The 14,548-nt window shown below is 35.0% G+C and overlaps 1 protein-coding gene across 3 annotated transcripts in view; it reads right to left on the bottom strand.

Annotated features, from left to right (window-relative positions):
• RPGRIP1L (RPGRIP1 like) overlaps positions 1-14,548 on the bottom strand; it is an 81,227-nt gene that overhangs the window by 51,409 nt on the left and 15,270 nt on the right. For all 3 annotated transcript variants that reach the window (XM_076349312.1, XM_076349310.1, XM_076349311.1), the window contains exons 7-10: positions 10,267-10,372; positions 5,545-5,691; positions 4,281-4,354; positions 90-229 (exon numbers count right to left, since the gene is read on the bottom strand). In XM_076349312.1, the coding sequence (XP_076205427.1) occupies positions 90-229; positions 4,281-4,354; positions 5,545-5,691; positions 10,267-10,372 (467 nt within the window). The remainder of the gene's footprint in view (positions 1-89; positions 230-4,280; positions 4,355-5,544; positions 5,692-10,266; positions 10,373-14,548) is intronic.

The following is a 14,548-nucleotide window of genomic DNA, read 5'->3' on the forward strand; positions in this document are numbered from 1 at the left end:
AAAACTACGCTTTTCTGGGCAATATACCTGAACTCCAACACAGGAGAATCTCACATGATGAGAAAATGATAATTATTTCAGAAATATACCTCTTTCTACTTTGATCTCGTCAAGGATTTCATTTTTGTGTGCTAAATCAGATTCGATAGCAGCCTCTAGTTCAGCAATTTGCAGTTTCAGTTGCTGTTCCTTTAATATCCATTGCTGTTCATGGGTCATATTGAAGACACTGCAATAAAACATGTGGCATGTGAAAAACTTTTAGAAATCAGCTTCACCAGAAAATAATAAAGAAAAAAGCTTTTAGTGGCACAGAGACCACTGTCATCATGTCTTAGGAATTAAGTAAACATATGCTGGTCTGCTGCTGTTGAAACCAAGGCGCCTTTCTCAGGCTGCGGTTAAAAAACATGAAAGAGTCTGTGGGATGAGCAAAGGAACTGGCCTTAATTTAGAGCTCCGAAGTCAGAAAAGTTGGCAGCATGCAACATTTGTGGGACTAGAAAAGGAATTCAGATGCATATCCCAGAGTAATCCACAACTCCAAACCTCAGCAACTGACAACTGACAAAACCATTCTTTCCGCATACAAAACCTCTTAATGTAGAGAACTGGGATCACCCACCTGATTTCTTTTAAATCTGTGAAACACACAGAGCCTAAAGTCAGCTGCCCTTTCAAAGAAATGTTGACCACAAAGTGACAACAGTTTTCTCATATTGTAAAACAACAATTCTGATACTGATTAAGAAGCACATATAAAGTAATCTTTCTCATACTTTAAGAAATAAAAAACAGAGGTGGGCAAAGAAATTAGAATAACTATTTTGCCTGTAACACACGATTTACTTGTAAACTACCAATCTATGTGCAATAAGGATTGCAAGGACACAGAATCAGAACTGCTGAAACCACAACAAAATGTGTAACTCAGATTGAAACAAAATTAAGTACATTATATAATTTACAGTATAATTCCCAGTAGGTAAAAGACAAAGCAATGCAATGTGCTTTCATATAATTTAGACAGTGAGTACTATGGTCTTCATATTATTATTATTATTCAATACTTGCATTCTTATTGACTGGAAAAATGTCCTTCATCTTAACCACTCATAAATCAGTTTATTCACTTTTGTATTCTGTGAAAAATCAGAAATTCTAGGGTTTTTTTTAAACAAGAGTCTGTTCCTCAACTCTTCACTTTGGTGAAGCGCACCAGTTTAAAAAATTATTTTTTAAAATGTATTAAAAAAATCTTCTGATAGCTATCTATGTATCAATCTATCTCTCCCAGAGATCTATGTAACAAAAGCCTCCACCAAAAAAAACATAGAGGAGAAGAAAGAAATGTCACAGCAGGGACAGCCCACATAGCTTCGAAGACTGTATGTGCTGACCGAAAGAGAACCGCCTGTTTTGATGGCTATGACGACATAAAGTGGTTCTGAGTACATATAAGTGTATTTATATCTAATATATTTGAAGAATGACCTTAAGATTAAAGAAAAAAAAAAATATAGCATGAATTGTAGACTCTAAAGTATATGGCACAAGTTTACATTCTTGATTTGTGATCTTCATAAAAACAGTTGCATCTCTCTGTATTTTGTCTTTTTCTCATATTATATCTCATCTATTTATACAGTTCTCTAGGCGTATACCATCTTATAGTGTGATAGAGTGTCTTTCATAGCATGCATGAACTTAAGCGATGCCTCTAAGTCTTGCAGTAATATATACGTCACTCTGCTATAATTTTGAAGATAATATGCAGTGAATATAATGCACGGAACCCACAATCGTTTCCATAATACTGCATAGGTACAGAAGAGACACAGTGTGTTCTATAATTGCTTAGATTTACCCAAAGTTTGATTGGCTCCCATAAGGAAAGAATAAATCTTAGCAGAGAAGATAATAAAATACCCTTAGTTTTCACACTTCTGAAAATGTTTTCAAGTTTTAATGACCATGATATCTAGTTATATGTGCATTTGTTACCTTTAGGTACAATTACTTCACATAAAGAAGTAGCTACACATTATTTCAGTTTTTCAAAAGACTATGCTGGCAGAAAAATCATTAACAGTTACTATGATAGTAATTCACAATTTAGATGTTTAAATGAAGAACAATTCAGAAGACAGGTTTTATCCAAGCCCATATAATGCGAATGTTATGTCAGTTTGAATTGAGTCCGCTTCTGTTGCTTTCTTCCTTTGAATTTTAAGATTACTTTTACTTGAATTAATGAGAATTTCTTTCACATTTACTGTATTTCACTGCAGTTGGAGCCATCTGGGTAACTATAAATGGTCAACCGCATCTGGCACCGTTTCCTTTGGAGGGAGTTTAAGCATTGCTAGATTTGCATTACAAGGTCATATGAAAACAATTCCTCCAAACCTTTTATCCAAACGAATTGTTTTCTTGGATACTGACTAAATAATAAGAGTCAACTGACAAATTCATACTTGTTCTTCGTAAACTTTTCAGATCCAGTTCTGCAGCCTTGGCTTTGGCAAAATTCCCATCAACTTCAAATGATTTTCCAAAAAAATAACATTAGCAAAGAATGGGTTTACACCTCTTTTCCTCCATTAAAAAAAGAAGGAAATATTTATTAATTATCTGGCACCTGTGGATACTGGCATATCCACTGCTAGCAACAAGTAAGCAGTAGTGAAGTTGCATTGTTCAAATGGGCAACAGAAGAAGTTAGCCATTAAACAGTAGTTATAATGAAATGATCCATTTGTCTTTCTAATTTCTTGTTACCTATATAGTAACATGGAATGATGAAACATGAATCAAAGTTTAACTGGGAGTATATGAAAAGACAGTTCATTTTAGGGAAAAGAAAAGCCATATTGTAGATTACTGGGCCATGAGAGAACCACGTTTAAATTTATCTAGTTAAACATCTTTTTAAGTTATCCCACTATGACTTAAATAGAACAGAAAATTTCAAGCCAAGATTGTAAGTTTATTTGTTAGCTAAGAGTTATTTCTCTGCATAATGATAGAGCAGAAAAAAAATCATAACCAGAAATATTTATAACATGATCAGACTTTGGAGGAATCTACAATGAACTTAAGCGAGAGACAACTGACCAACTGCCCCTATACAAAACTCTAAATATTGTGATTATACAACTGTTATATCTCATATGTAAAAAATCTGTTTTATGCTATTTGTACTCACCTTTTTTTACTACTATAAGTTTTAATTTCACCATAGAAAGTACAAAAAGTATAATAAATATTGTACGAATACTATAAACAACAGTTGATATCACTCACATTGTGTTTACTCATTGGTATTTTTTTTGACAGACATCTCACTGACAAACCAAATAAACTTTAAGAGGATAAATAATTTTGATATGAGAAAAGACTTCAATCATTTTACCTACTTTCTGAGGCAATTATTAGCTCCAGGAAATTTCTCTTATTTTCTAACCCTCTTCAGTGTAAAAGACCACATGGTTTCACAATAAAGAAAAAGTTCATTTAAAGGTCATTTTTTCCTTTAATATGCTTGTGTCAATTGATTATAATTACTTCTGTTCTGTACCAGAGAATTTCTGAATCATATCCGGCAAGGTATTTTCATTTTCATTGTAAGCACTGCTGATACAATTTATACAACTTATTATGTATAGGAACCTTTGTAAAAACTTACATAAGCCTATACAAAAAACTTCAAACAGAACCAGTACAAGTGAAATGGTAGCTATTACCAAAACAAACAAACCACCCCTCAAAAATAAACATTGGAGAAGCTGTCAAATATCAGACTTTATAAAGGTCCACTGAGAAGTGCTGGAAGAACTTATACAAAAAGTTCAAACACCACTTTTCGCCAAATAAAATAAACCCAAAGGAATATATGTCTACCTAGATGTATTCTTCTTTCAACAATAACCCTAAAAAAATTATTAGAAATTCAAATAAAAACTTTTTGCATTGATGTTCAAAATAAAGTGACTTCTACTTATTTTTTAATTAGATTTTTTAAAATAAGTAATCTACTATTTCAAGAGTATTAGAACAAGCATGGAAGTTGCTCTGTTTCAACAGAACAGATGAAATACAGAGAGAACACCATAAAAGATTCCATATACACTTACTGATATGATGAACTGTAGCATGAATATATTTACATGTGTGCACAAACACACAATACGCATATGCACATTCAAGCACACAGTATATGAAGACCTATTAAACAGGACAGGGATCAAGTTTTTTTATATACAGAAACCATAACTTACCTGTTATACAGCTTATCATAGTTTTCTCTCAAGAGTTCCTTCTCTTTTTCTAGATCGTTTATTCTTTCCTGTAACTAAAATGAAGAAGGAGGTTTCAAGCAATGCACAGCACAAAAGGAAATTACAGTGAATATGTAAAGACAATTAGTTAATAATTTGTAGGCATTGTTAGGCTCTTATTTGTTCTTTTTATACAACAGTCTCTTAGAAGCTTCAAAATAACACTTTTTTTTCCACCACATGGATTTACATTTGGCCCAGGCAGTCTTTTTCATGTTGTTTATATGAAGCTGAGACTAAAATGTCATAGCTGAACAACAGTATCTAATCACACTCTGCCTTATGAGGGGGGAAAAAAAAAAAAAATCTATAGCATTAAAAATTTTTATTTCTGTTTTGGTGAGTATTAGTATTAGCTAGTTAATGGCTCCTGTAAATATTTTTTTATTGACCTTATAGAAAGAATAAGTCCTTGCTTTCAAAATACTCACTAAAGCAGGATATGGTTTTAAAGATACAAGATGCTTTAACCCAGAAGATACACCCTACATGCATTACAATAGTTTAAAGGTTTGGAGGAAATATCTATGAGGTAATCTTCGTAACCTTGGTTCATGTAAAATACTTGCAAAACAGGTAAACCAGGCGGTAAAACTAAATTTAATTTGCTACAAAATGAAAGAAAAAACAAGTAAGTTTGTAGACTCTTACTCCTCATATATTGATGAGAATGAGAAATAAAACATTTGATTTTTAGCCCTATATCTGGGTGATTATTAGTGATGCTACTTGTCTCTGAGAGCCACTAGACAAAGAAATAGAAGTGACTGACTTGAACTGCTGAGTAAGACGTAATACTACACTGTAACTGTAATTAAATCAGGTTGAAATAATACTAAAAAACTAGCAATATGTGATCAATAAATCAAGTATTATGATTTTTTTCTGGTTAACAAACCACTTGTGTAGTAACAGAATTGACATGAAATCCTATGCTTTAGCCTCGAATACTGTCCAAATGCTGGTGCAGTGATTATGTGGCATGGAGACCAGGTATGGTTCACGATTCTATGAAGTGCAAGCAGCAGCCACAGGATTTTCTTTTTAAGGGGATAAAAGTATATATATTACCAGGTTAGTCTTCTGAATGTGTTTGAAAGGTCTATTCACATCTCCGCAATTAAAAGGTATCCCATCATTAACTTTTCTCTTATCTATGTGTACCATCTAAAGCAGATTCTAGCTCTCTTGAACACAATCTCACCTCCTCTGTCCTTCGGTTTGAAACAGTCACTGATTGCAATTCTTTTTCAAGATGGAGGCACTTTAACCGCTCCTCTTTAAGCTGTAGATTCAGTTCATCACCTTTTGCTATTAAAGCATCATGGCTCCTCTTCAAGTTCCTTTGGTTCTATGAAAAGGAAGGCAGGCAAATCCAGAACCCCCCCCCCCACAAACAACACACACTTAGTAGAATGTTACAGTACTCTGCATATTCAACCAGTGGTCTCTCATGGCAGAATTTAATATATATTCTCAATGCGGTCAACAGGAGACACTCTTGAACCAAGTAACTGAAAGCAACTTTCATTACACATGGCCGGGAGAAGGTGGCATTCTTGTCGCTCTCATGAACGTTAAACCCTCAGTTCAGTCATGATGAAAACGACCAAGAAATACATCTGTTAAGCAATTAAAAGATTTTGCTGCGGTTACAGCGGTTAGACATGCTGACCAAAAACACTGCAGTAGCAAGCAAAAATGAATGTTGACCACAGTTATGTTAATCACAGAACTTGCCACAGCTCTGTTAACCCTTAATTGTAGATATATAATTGTTTCATGATCCTAATGCACTCAGTTCTATTTCCCTGCTAACAGTAATTTAACGAGGGACTTATGATTTCTTTTACATTTTAATTTACTTCAATGGATTACGTTAAGGCACATTTAACCAATTTTAATATTAAATGGAGGATGCTGATAGAACCTCAATTTCCAGAATATTAGTTAATATTATACTCCCTATATTCCACAATGCTTTAATAAAGCCTCATTCATTAAGAATTTCAATGTAAATCACATTCAAAGTATGACTTGAAACAAAACAGCCCAAAAGCCAATCTCTTGTTTAATAAAGTGATTATATGAAAATTTATGTCAACTATATGTATGAGTATAGATAATGTTTAATGACTGTAGGCAGAAAAAAGTTAGCTTCATGTTTTCCATATAAAATTCCTACAAAGCAGTTAAATGGAGAAGCTGAATGTGAATCCTGTGCAAATCGTTTAGGTTCATGTGCAGACTGAATATCCTAGAAACAAACAAAAACCCCAGAGAAAACCCAATCACCAACCTGATCTTCAGCCTCTCATATCTCATTTCTCCGTAAGAAAAACATCGTGGAGAATAAATAATATTAGCAGTCAGTCTTATTTCAGAGAGATAATGAAGTATATTACTCATCAATTTTAACAGTCTTTCCTCAGTGCTCCTCTTGCTGTCCCATATCTGTGAACTGTATTTCAATAACTTCAAAAAATGACACCTTAAAAATAATTCTTTTACACTCTCTTAATTTCTCTCCGAATTTCTTTCCTTTCTCCTCAAAATCAGAATCCTTACAGTCTCTAACCCTTCCAACTGTCCAAGTGAACTCATGTTTTCTTCCCCATCTCTCAGCTTCAATTTTTTCCTGAAGTTCTTTTCCATTTCAATAACTTGTGTCACTTCAACCCACTATATATGAAGAAAAAAAACCCCTAAAACCCACCTTGGCAAAGCTGCCTTTCATAGACCATTTCACCCTTATCTCTTTCCTTAATTTCCAAAACAGTTGAAAACAAATTCAACAACCATATTTATTCTACTCAACCATCTCATTAAAAGCACTAAAAATATCCTCCTGAAAAATCTCCTTGCTTCAACTTCATTCTAATCCTTTTGTGTCTCCGCTACTGTCCTGACCATTTTAGATTAACTTTATTCATTAACGTTAAGGGGACCATGACTTCACCCTTCCTTCCCCCCCCCCTCCCCAAAATGCATTCTTTACCTGGATATTCTTCTATATCTGACTGTTTTGTCAGCACTTTTTTTTTCCCATTATGCCCAAACTGTTTTCTATCCTGCTCTCCCTGGAGTATCCCAAGACTCGGGTCACGGCAACAATTGGGATGATGATTTTAGTTTAATATCTCTAGTCTGGAATTTTATTTCTTTGGAAACATGCCTTGATATTGTTGTCCATCAGAAATAACTCATTTAAAGAAAATGGATATATACCTTCTAGAAATATTGCACAAATGAACATAAACTGCTCTCAATTACAGTTATGAAATTGTTGTATTGGTTGTTCGAGAGAAGAATTAACTCTCTATAGTATTTTAAATTGTAGACGTACAGGTTAGCATATCTCATATTACAAATCACGAAATCCTGAATGTTCTGTCTGTAATTAAAGCAAATAAATATACCAATGGGATCAAAAACATAATTCAAACAGTTTCAGGGTCCTTTGTTCTTCTAAGCAGATTGTACATTCCTTCATTCAAGTGGCTACAAAAAACCCTGTCCTGTAAACGTTTGGTAGCAAACTCAACTTCAGTGATGGAGCAGCATTATAGGCTCTTATCATTCTGTGGTTTCACATTTTGGGCTGACTCAAGTTCAAAGATGAACATGGAGGAATTATACCTGGACAAACTCAAGAAGTGGGCCTGTGTGAACCTCATAAGGTTTAACAAGGCCAAGTGCAAGGTCCTGCACCTGGGTCAGGGCAACCCCCGGTATCAATCCAGGCTGGGGGATGAAGGGATGGAGAGCAGCCCTGCCGAGAAGGACTTGGGGGTACTGGTGGATGAAAAGCTGGACATGAGCTGACAATGTGCACTCGCAGCCCAGAAGGCCAATCGTATCCTGGGCTGCATCAAAAGAAGCGTGGCCAGCAGGTCGAGGGAGGTGATTCTGCCCCTCTACTCTGCTCTGGTGAGACCCCACCTGGAGTGCTGCGTCCAGCTCTGGAGCCCTTGGCACAAGACAGACACAGACCTGTTGGAGCAGGTCCAGAAGAGGGCCACAAAAATGATCAGGGGGATGGAACACCTCTCCTATGAAGAAAGGCTGAGAGAGTTGGGATTGTTCAGCCCGGAGAGGAGGAGGCTTGGGGGAGACCTTATTGCAGCCTTTCAATACTTAAAGGGGGCTTATAAAAAAGATGGGGACAAAGGTATTAGCAGGGCCTGTTGCGACAGGACAAGGGGGAATGGCTTTAAACTAAAGGGGGGTAGATTTGGGCTAGCTATAAGGAAGAAATGTTTTATGCCGAGGGTGGTGAAACACTGGCACAGGTTGCCCCGAGAGGTGGTGGATGCCCCATCCCTGGAAACATTCCAGGTCAGGTTGGACGGGGCTCTGAGCAACGTGATCTAGTTGAAGATGTCCCTGCCCACGGCAGGGGGGTTGGACTAGGTGACCTTTAGAAGTCCCTTCCAACCCAAACTATTCTATGATTCTATTCTATGATTCTATATGGGTTTCAACTGGTAGAAGCTGAAAGTAAATGATAATGAACTCAAGAGACATAAAAATCATCAAGATAAACATAAAAAAATACTAAAAACTGCTCTGTTGATAAGTACTTTACATGCCATCTAAACTAGAAATTTTAGGTTTTACAGTTGTTCACATTTAGTAAACACGTTTCAAATATTCAAATGATTGGAAATGGGAAAACCATTGTATCCTTTATCTTGTTAAAAAAAAAAAAAAAGAGACAGAAAACACACATCCTTTTCAAAAATGCAGCTTTCACTCTGAGTATTAGAAACAATGTCTTCAAATACCAATTTGAATCCTAGGCATGTGTTTCTATTCAGCTGCTGCCAAGATAGAGGCATAAGTACTTGACGTTTGCTGTATATTACCAAAAAGTTGCATATGATTTAAAATGGAACAGTTTACTTATCGCTTTCTATTTAACACAGAAAGCCATGTGAAACCTGTCTCCTCTGGAATTTACATTCTACATAGCTCACCCTGTGAAAAATTAGATTTGAGCTACTAACAGAAGAGCTGCTTTGGCAGAGAAGATATAGGTATTACACCGAGGTGGGGGGGAGGGAAGCAAAGCAAAGCAAAATGTAGAAGCAGAAAAACACAGGAAAAAAGGAACGGAACAAAAATCTAATGGTACAAGTGTTATTTAGCATACTAAAATAATAAGAAGCAGGCAGTACTGAGAGTTTACAAGGATATCTGGTGCTTCCACCTCTTAAGGCTAGGATACTTTATAAAACTCTATTGCATGTAGGATTCCTACTCACAGGAACTCTCCCGTTTCTAAGCTATTATCATACTACCACTGTCTGTATACACATGCAGTTCTCCAAATACCTACGGGAAGAAGGAGAAAAATGCTGTATGACTAAAATGTATATGGAATCTACCATGCAGTTGCATGTTCTGGTGATATATTTTAATGAAACTGCTCTTTTTATAAAGAAAAATCTATTACTTACAGTAGCCCTCTACAATAATTTCCATTTAGGAAATTAGGAACACAAGTGAAGTCCTAACATCAGAACTCTAAACAGCCAAACCTCCCCCACTTTATCGAAGACTGATAAAAGTGAAGGGGGTCTGGTGCCCCTTCTTTAGTAAATCAGTACATTTAAGTCAAAGCCATCTTTTTAAATGATCAGGAATCTCTTTAGATAGCCAGACAACTCAGTTCATTCTCCACAATCTGCCTGCAATGGCTTTGCAGATAAAAATCTTTAAGACCAGCTAGACCCTTCTGGAAAAAAACCCCTAAGACTAAAAAAGCCTACACATTTGGAGTAGCTTGGGTGCAATGTATTATGTAGTTCATTTTCACGTACTCAGCATTGACTCAGAATCTAGAACTGTGTATATTTATTTTCCATTTACGCATGCTTATGTGCCAAGAGTAAAGGAATGTTACTGACCAAATTGCAATTACCTCTTGAAGCTGGAGAAATTTTCCTTCCATTGCTGAAAGAGCACTGCTTTTCTCAACCAGCTGTTTACGGACCTTGATCATTTCCACATTGTCCCGAATGTTTAGCCTTCAAAATTGTATTAAAAAGAAATGCATCATGAGCTTAAAGATACAAAATGAATTATCTTCTTATTTTTGTCTTGAAAAGTTGAAATTCTTTGCAAATCAGCTTTCTACAACACATTTGGGAGAAGATTTAGTGTGTAATACCCAAATGAATTTCTTCTTCTATAATCCACATTACAGAATTTAGGTAAATAAACATTCTGCTGCATGATGACATAGCAGCTTCAATCAATACATACACATCTTTGTTTATCGTATCAAACTGTATATGACAGGAAGAGAAAACAATCCTATACCTAAAGAGATTATTTGTTTTCCATTCACTTCTTTTCCACCCTCCAAAGTATTTGGTGCCAGTAGGTTACCATTTTATGGAGTTTCCTCTTAGAGTTTAAACCTATCAAATACTGCTAAAAGTGACTTAGCAATTTATACTACAACACCTTAAGGCTGGCATTCAAACAAGCTGCAGGTGTGTCTTAGCTACATGAAAATCACTTAATATCCATATAGATGTTCCATATTGTTACAATTCTAAGATTGGCTTGAGAATGTACAGTTTAATAGAAAGGATGTTTAAAATAATTCAAAATTTAAATAAATATTTATTTCTGATGTTTTCCCTTACTTCAAACAGTGAAACTAAACCCCATAACTTTCACAGCTTCTTCAAGTACAGGAAGAGAAACCAATTCTGATTTGTATGAATATAAAATATGATAAAAATCAGAATAAATCTTTAGCATTTGAAAAGGTAATTTCTCTTCCAATATTTATCTATTTTAGACATATTGAAGGAATTGTCACAATGCCATGCTGGAGCAAGAAAATGGACTACAAAGCTTAGACATCTGTAAACCAGCTGAGTACGTGAAATACTTTCCTTTTATTCTGTAAAATATCAAAGCCTATTGTGTTTTGGCATTGCCCAGTTAATTGTCAGAATACACAGAAGATAAACACGCTCACAAACCTGAGATCTTCTGCAAGAAACAGCCCTAACGCAATGCTAAAACTATCATGTGTCTAAAACATGTTATCTACATAAATTAAAGTTGTGGTGAGTATAGACAGCAGCACTGTCTCATGCTAGCTATTTAAAAGCTAATGTAGTGGCACGTTTTTATTAATCTTGTTCCACACATCAAACAAAAGGCTCTGATGCCTTCAAAGGCTTTTTCTTTCTTTTTTTTTTCCCCCTTCTTTTTTAAGCAGGGGGCTTTTTTTTTTTTCTCCCCTTCTTTTTAAGTAGAAAAAGAAGCAGATGATAGTGAAATTTATGATGTACAGATGTAAACCCCATGGCTCCTGACAATCAACATTAACTATTTTTTCAACAGCGAATGAAACAGCATTTGATTTAAACAGGTTTGGGGTACTGATATTATGAAGTAAATTATTCAAATTCGGAAGCGAAAAATTACTTTTTATTGGGATCACTTCAATTCTCACAATTTTAAGAGTATTTATCTCATGAAGTTTCTAGCTACAGAAAGCATGTGCCATTAATTTGTTATTAATGCATTACATTGATCACAATCTCAGCTCTCATTATAGGCTAGAGCAACAAAATTATCTTCTCTACAGTATTTCTACAGTATTTTATTTATTTATTTAAATAAAATATCTCTAAGAAATGTCCAATGCACCTAGGTACATGACAAGGAGCTTGCTGTTGAAGAACAAAATCATTTCAGATTTCGTGGGCAAGGCAAAGTTAATTGAAGAAGAATCTGTTGGGAAGATTAAAAATTTTCTATAAATGAAGTCAGAAAACAGTAGAACAGAATAGAAATTGATTATCTACACAGCTTTCTCCCTCCCAGGTAGTTGATGTATTCTGCTCCCAGAACATCTGCCCAGGTATTCTGATATAACTTAAAAATAGGGGTTATATAGAGATTTGATATAAAAGTCAATGTTACCTTTTACTTATATAGATAATATTTTGCTCAAAGAATAATAAAATAATATGTAAGAATAAAGCTGTACTAAGATAGCTCATTCAATATTTTCTCTATTGCCAAAAAAGCCAAAAATTCTGCCACAGAACCTGAAGACATGGAGGTAGACCTGGAGCAGAAGTTAGAAAAAGAAAAGGAACTAATATCCCTTTTGAGACAGTAACCTGAATTAATGGGCATACTGATTTAGCTCTAGCATGCCTTCTGCCACAAGTGCAGAAATAAGGAACATGAACTCTATCCTTCCATTCTAAACCTCATCTTAAAGCTGGATTAAAAAGTCTGAAATTGGAAATGAAGTTAGGAGAAAGTGACTCTTTAAAAAACTAAGAATTATGTTTGGGGTTAACGTCTGAAGTACACCAAAGAGACAATCTCTTTTCCAGACCTCTTATCATTTGGATTAAAAGCATATAGAGTGGGGTCCCAATAACAGGCTGGGGACCAGCTGTGTGGGAATGGGGGACTGATAGCGACCTACACCAGAAGGAAATGATTAAAGAAAGGATCTTGACCTGCACTGTACAAATTTATGCCAGTAAATCCCAGATGGCTAAGCTAATAAAATTGAGGTCCAATTAAACCACATCCCTTGCATCTTGTCTTTACTTCCATATGAGCAGGACATGGATACAATACTGAGACTACTCTTCCAGAGTCCTGACTATTTTATCAACTGGACCTGTGGCTCACAAACTTTCTCCATTCCCATTCAGAACAAGAAAAATAAGTGAATAAAAAAAAATATCACCACCATACTTCTCAGGATCACTTACCCTGTCTGGCAAAATAAACAAAAGGTTTCTAGGCTAACAGTTCTCAATCACAAATGCATCAATGACCAAGATATATACATAGACTCCCAAGCAGAGAAGTAAAGAATAGAACATCAATGTGCAGTACTCTTCTCATTTTACAATGCTTAGGATTATATGTCGATACACATTATGTTCTTTCCTTTACCTCTTATTCCTTATAGGAAGTCAAATATAAAGGGGAAAAAAAACCCTCAACAAAGTTTACCTTCTAGTAGCACCTTTATGTTGTAATTGATAGTATATTTGCAATAAGCAAAACATTAACATTGCATCAATAGCTCTAGCATCTAAGTTATTAAGATTATTTAAATACCAATATAAAATTCCATATTTGTTTTCCTGGCTAAAGAGCTATCTATAAACGAAAAAAAGTCATGATCTTTAGGGAAACAGGTTAAAAATGAAAAATCAGATATGGAAATGCAAATATAAGGGGTTTTTTATACTAGACATGATTTAGCAAATTCATATATATGCTGTAGTCTCTCAAAACCCTATAGATAATTCATTGTGACTAACATGTTCCACATTTAATCTAGGTCTGCAATGCTATAATGCAAACACAGAAGTCATGAGTGCGTCAGATATGATACTCCTGTCCAAAAATCCACACATTTAATAGGTCTAATTCCAAAGTCATTGGAGCATGACTTTGGAGCATGCAGCAAAAAATGCCAAAGGAATCAAAAACTGACTGGCAAATAATCTTTTTCATTAAAAAAACAACAAAAGAAAACACAAAAAAACCCCACAAACATGCAAAAACCAAGTACCTGTTTCACAAATGCATTTTGGGGTGGCTTTAAAAATGTTTTTGGAAAGTACGATGAACAGTTAAGTTATTTGAAGCTAGCTGCTTGCAAAATGTGATTGTTTAGACTTAATGTTTTAACTTGCGCAGTGTGTATCAGAGACATCAAACCATGAGGTTATGATGGCTTTGGCCATCTTCAAATTAAAAACAGTTAGGCTAAATGCAGTTAAATTTTGTACTTAAGAAAATGTGTTTAGTCTAACAACCCACAGGCCAAATTTCTCCTTTAAGTTAGAATTAAGTCAGAATTATATATTCCTGAAACAGTATCTAATGAAATATTGAAAAAAAAACATTGATTGTAGCCATGTTACAATAATCATCTTGAGGACTACACTGCATATGAACTCAGCTCTGTTATGTTGTTATACAGAAACTGTAGTGAAGCTGCAAAGGCAGCTTTAAAATATAACTGGATTTCTTGTGGGTATAGGACTCAGGATAACTAGTATCTCCCTCCCTTACTGCTGATGGATCAATGATTATTAACTGTGGCTGCTTCACTACTTGGAAACTACAGTTATTTCAATCACAAGAATTTCTTAACCACGTAGCAGAATAAAGAATATTTTCCTGAAGGT

The sequence above is a fragment of the Aptenodytes patagonicus genome, chromosome 11, assembly GCF_965638725.1.
Source record: "Aptenodytes patagonicus chromosome 11, bAptPat1.pri.cur, whole genome shotgun sequence".
NCBI classification, from domain to species: Eukaryota; Metazoa; Chordata; class Aves; order Sphenisciformes; family Spheniscidae; genus Aptenodytes; species Aptenodytes patagonicus.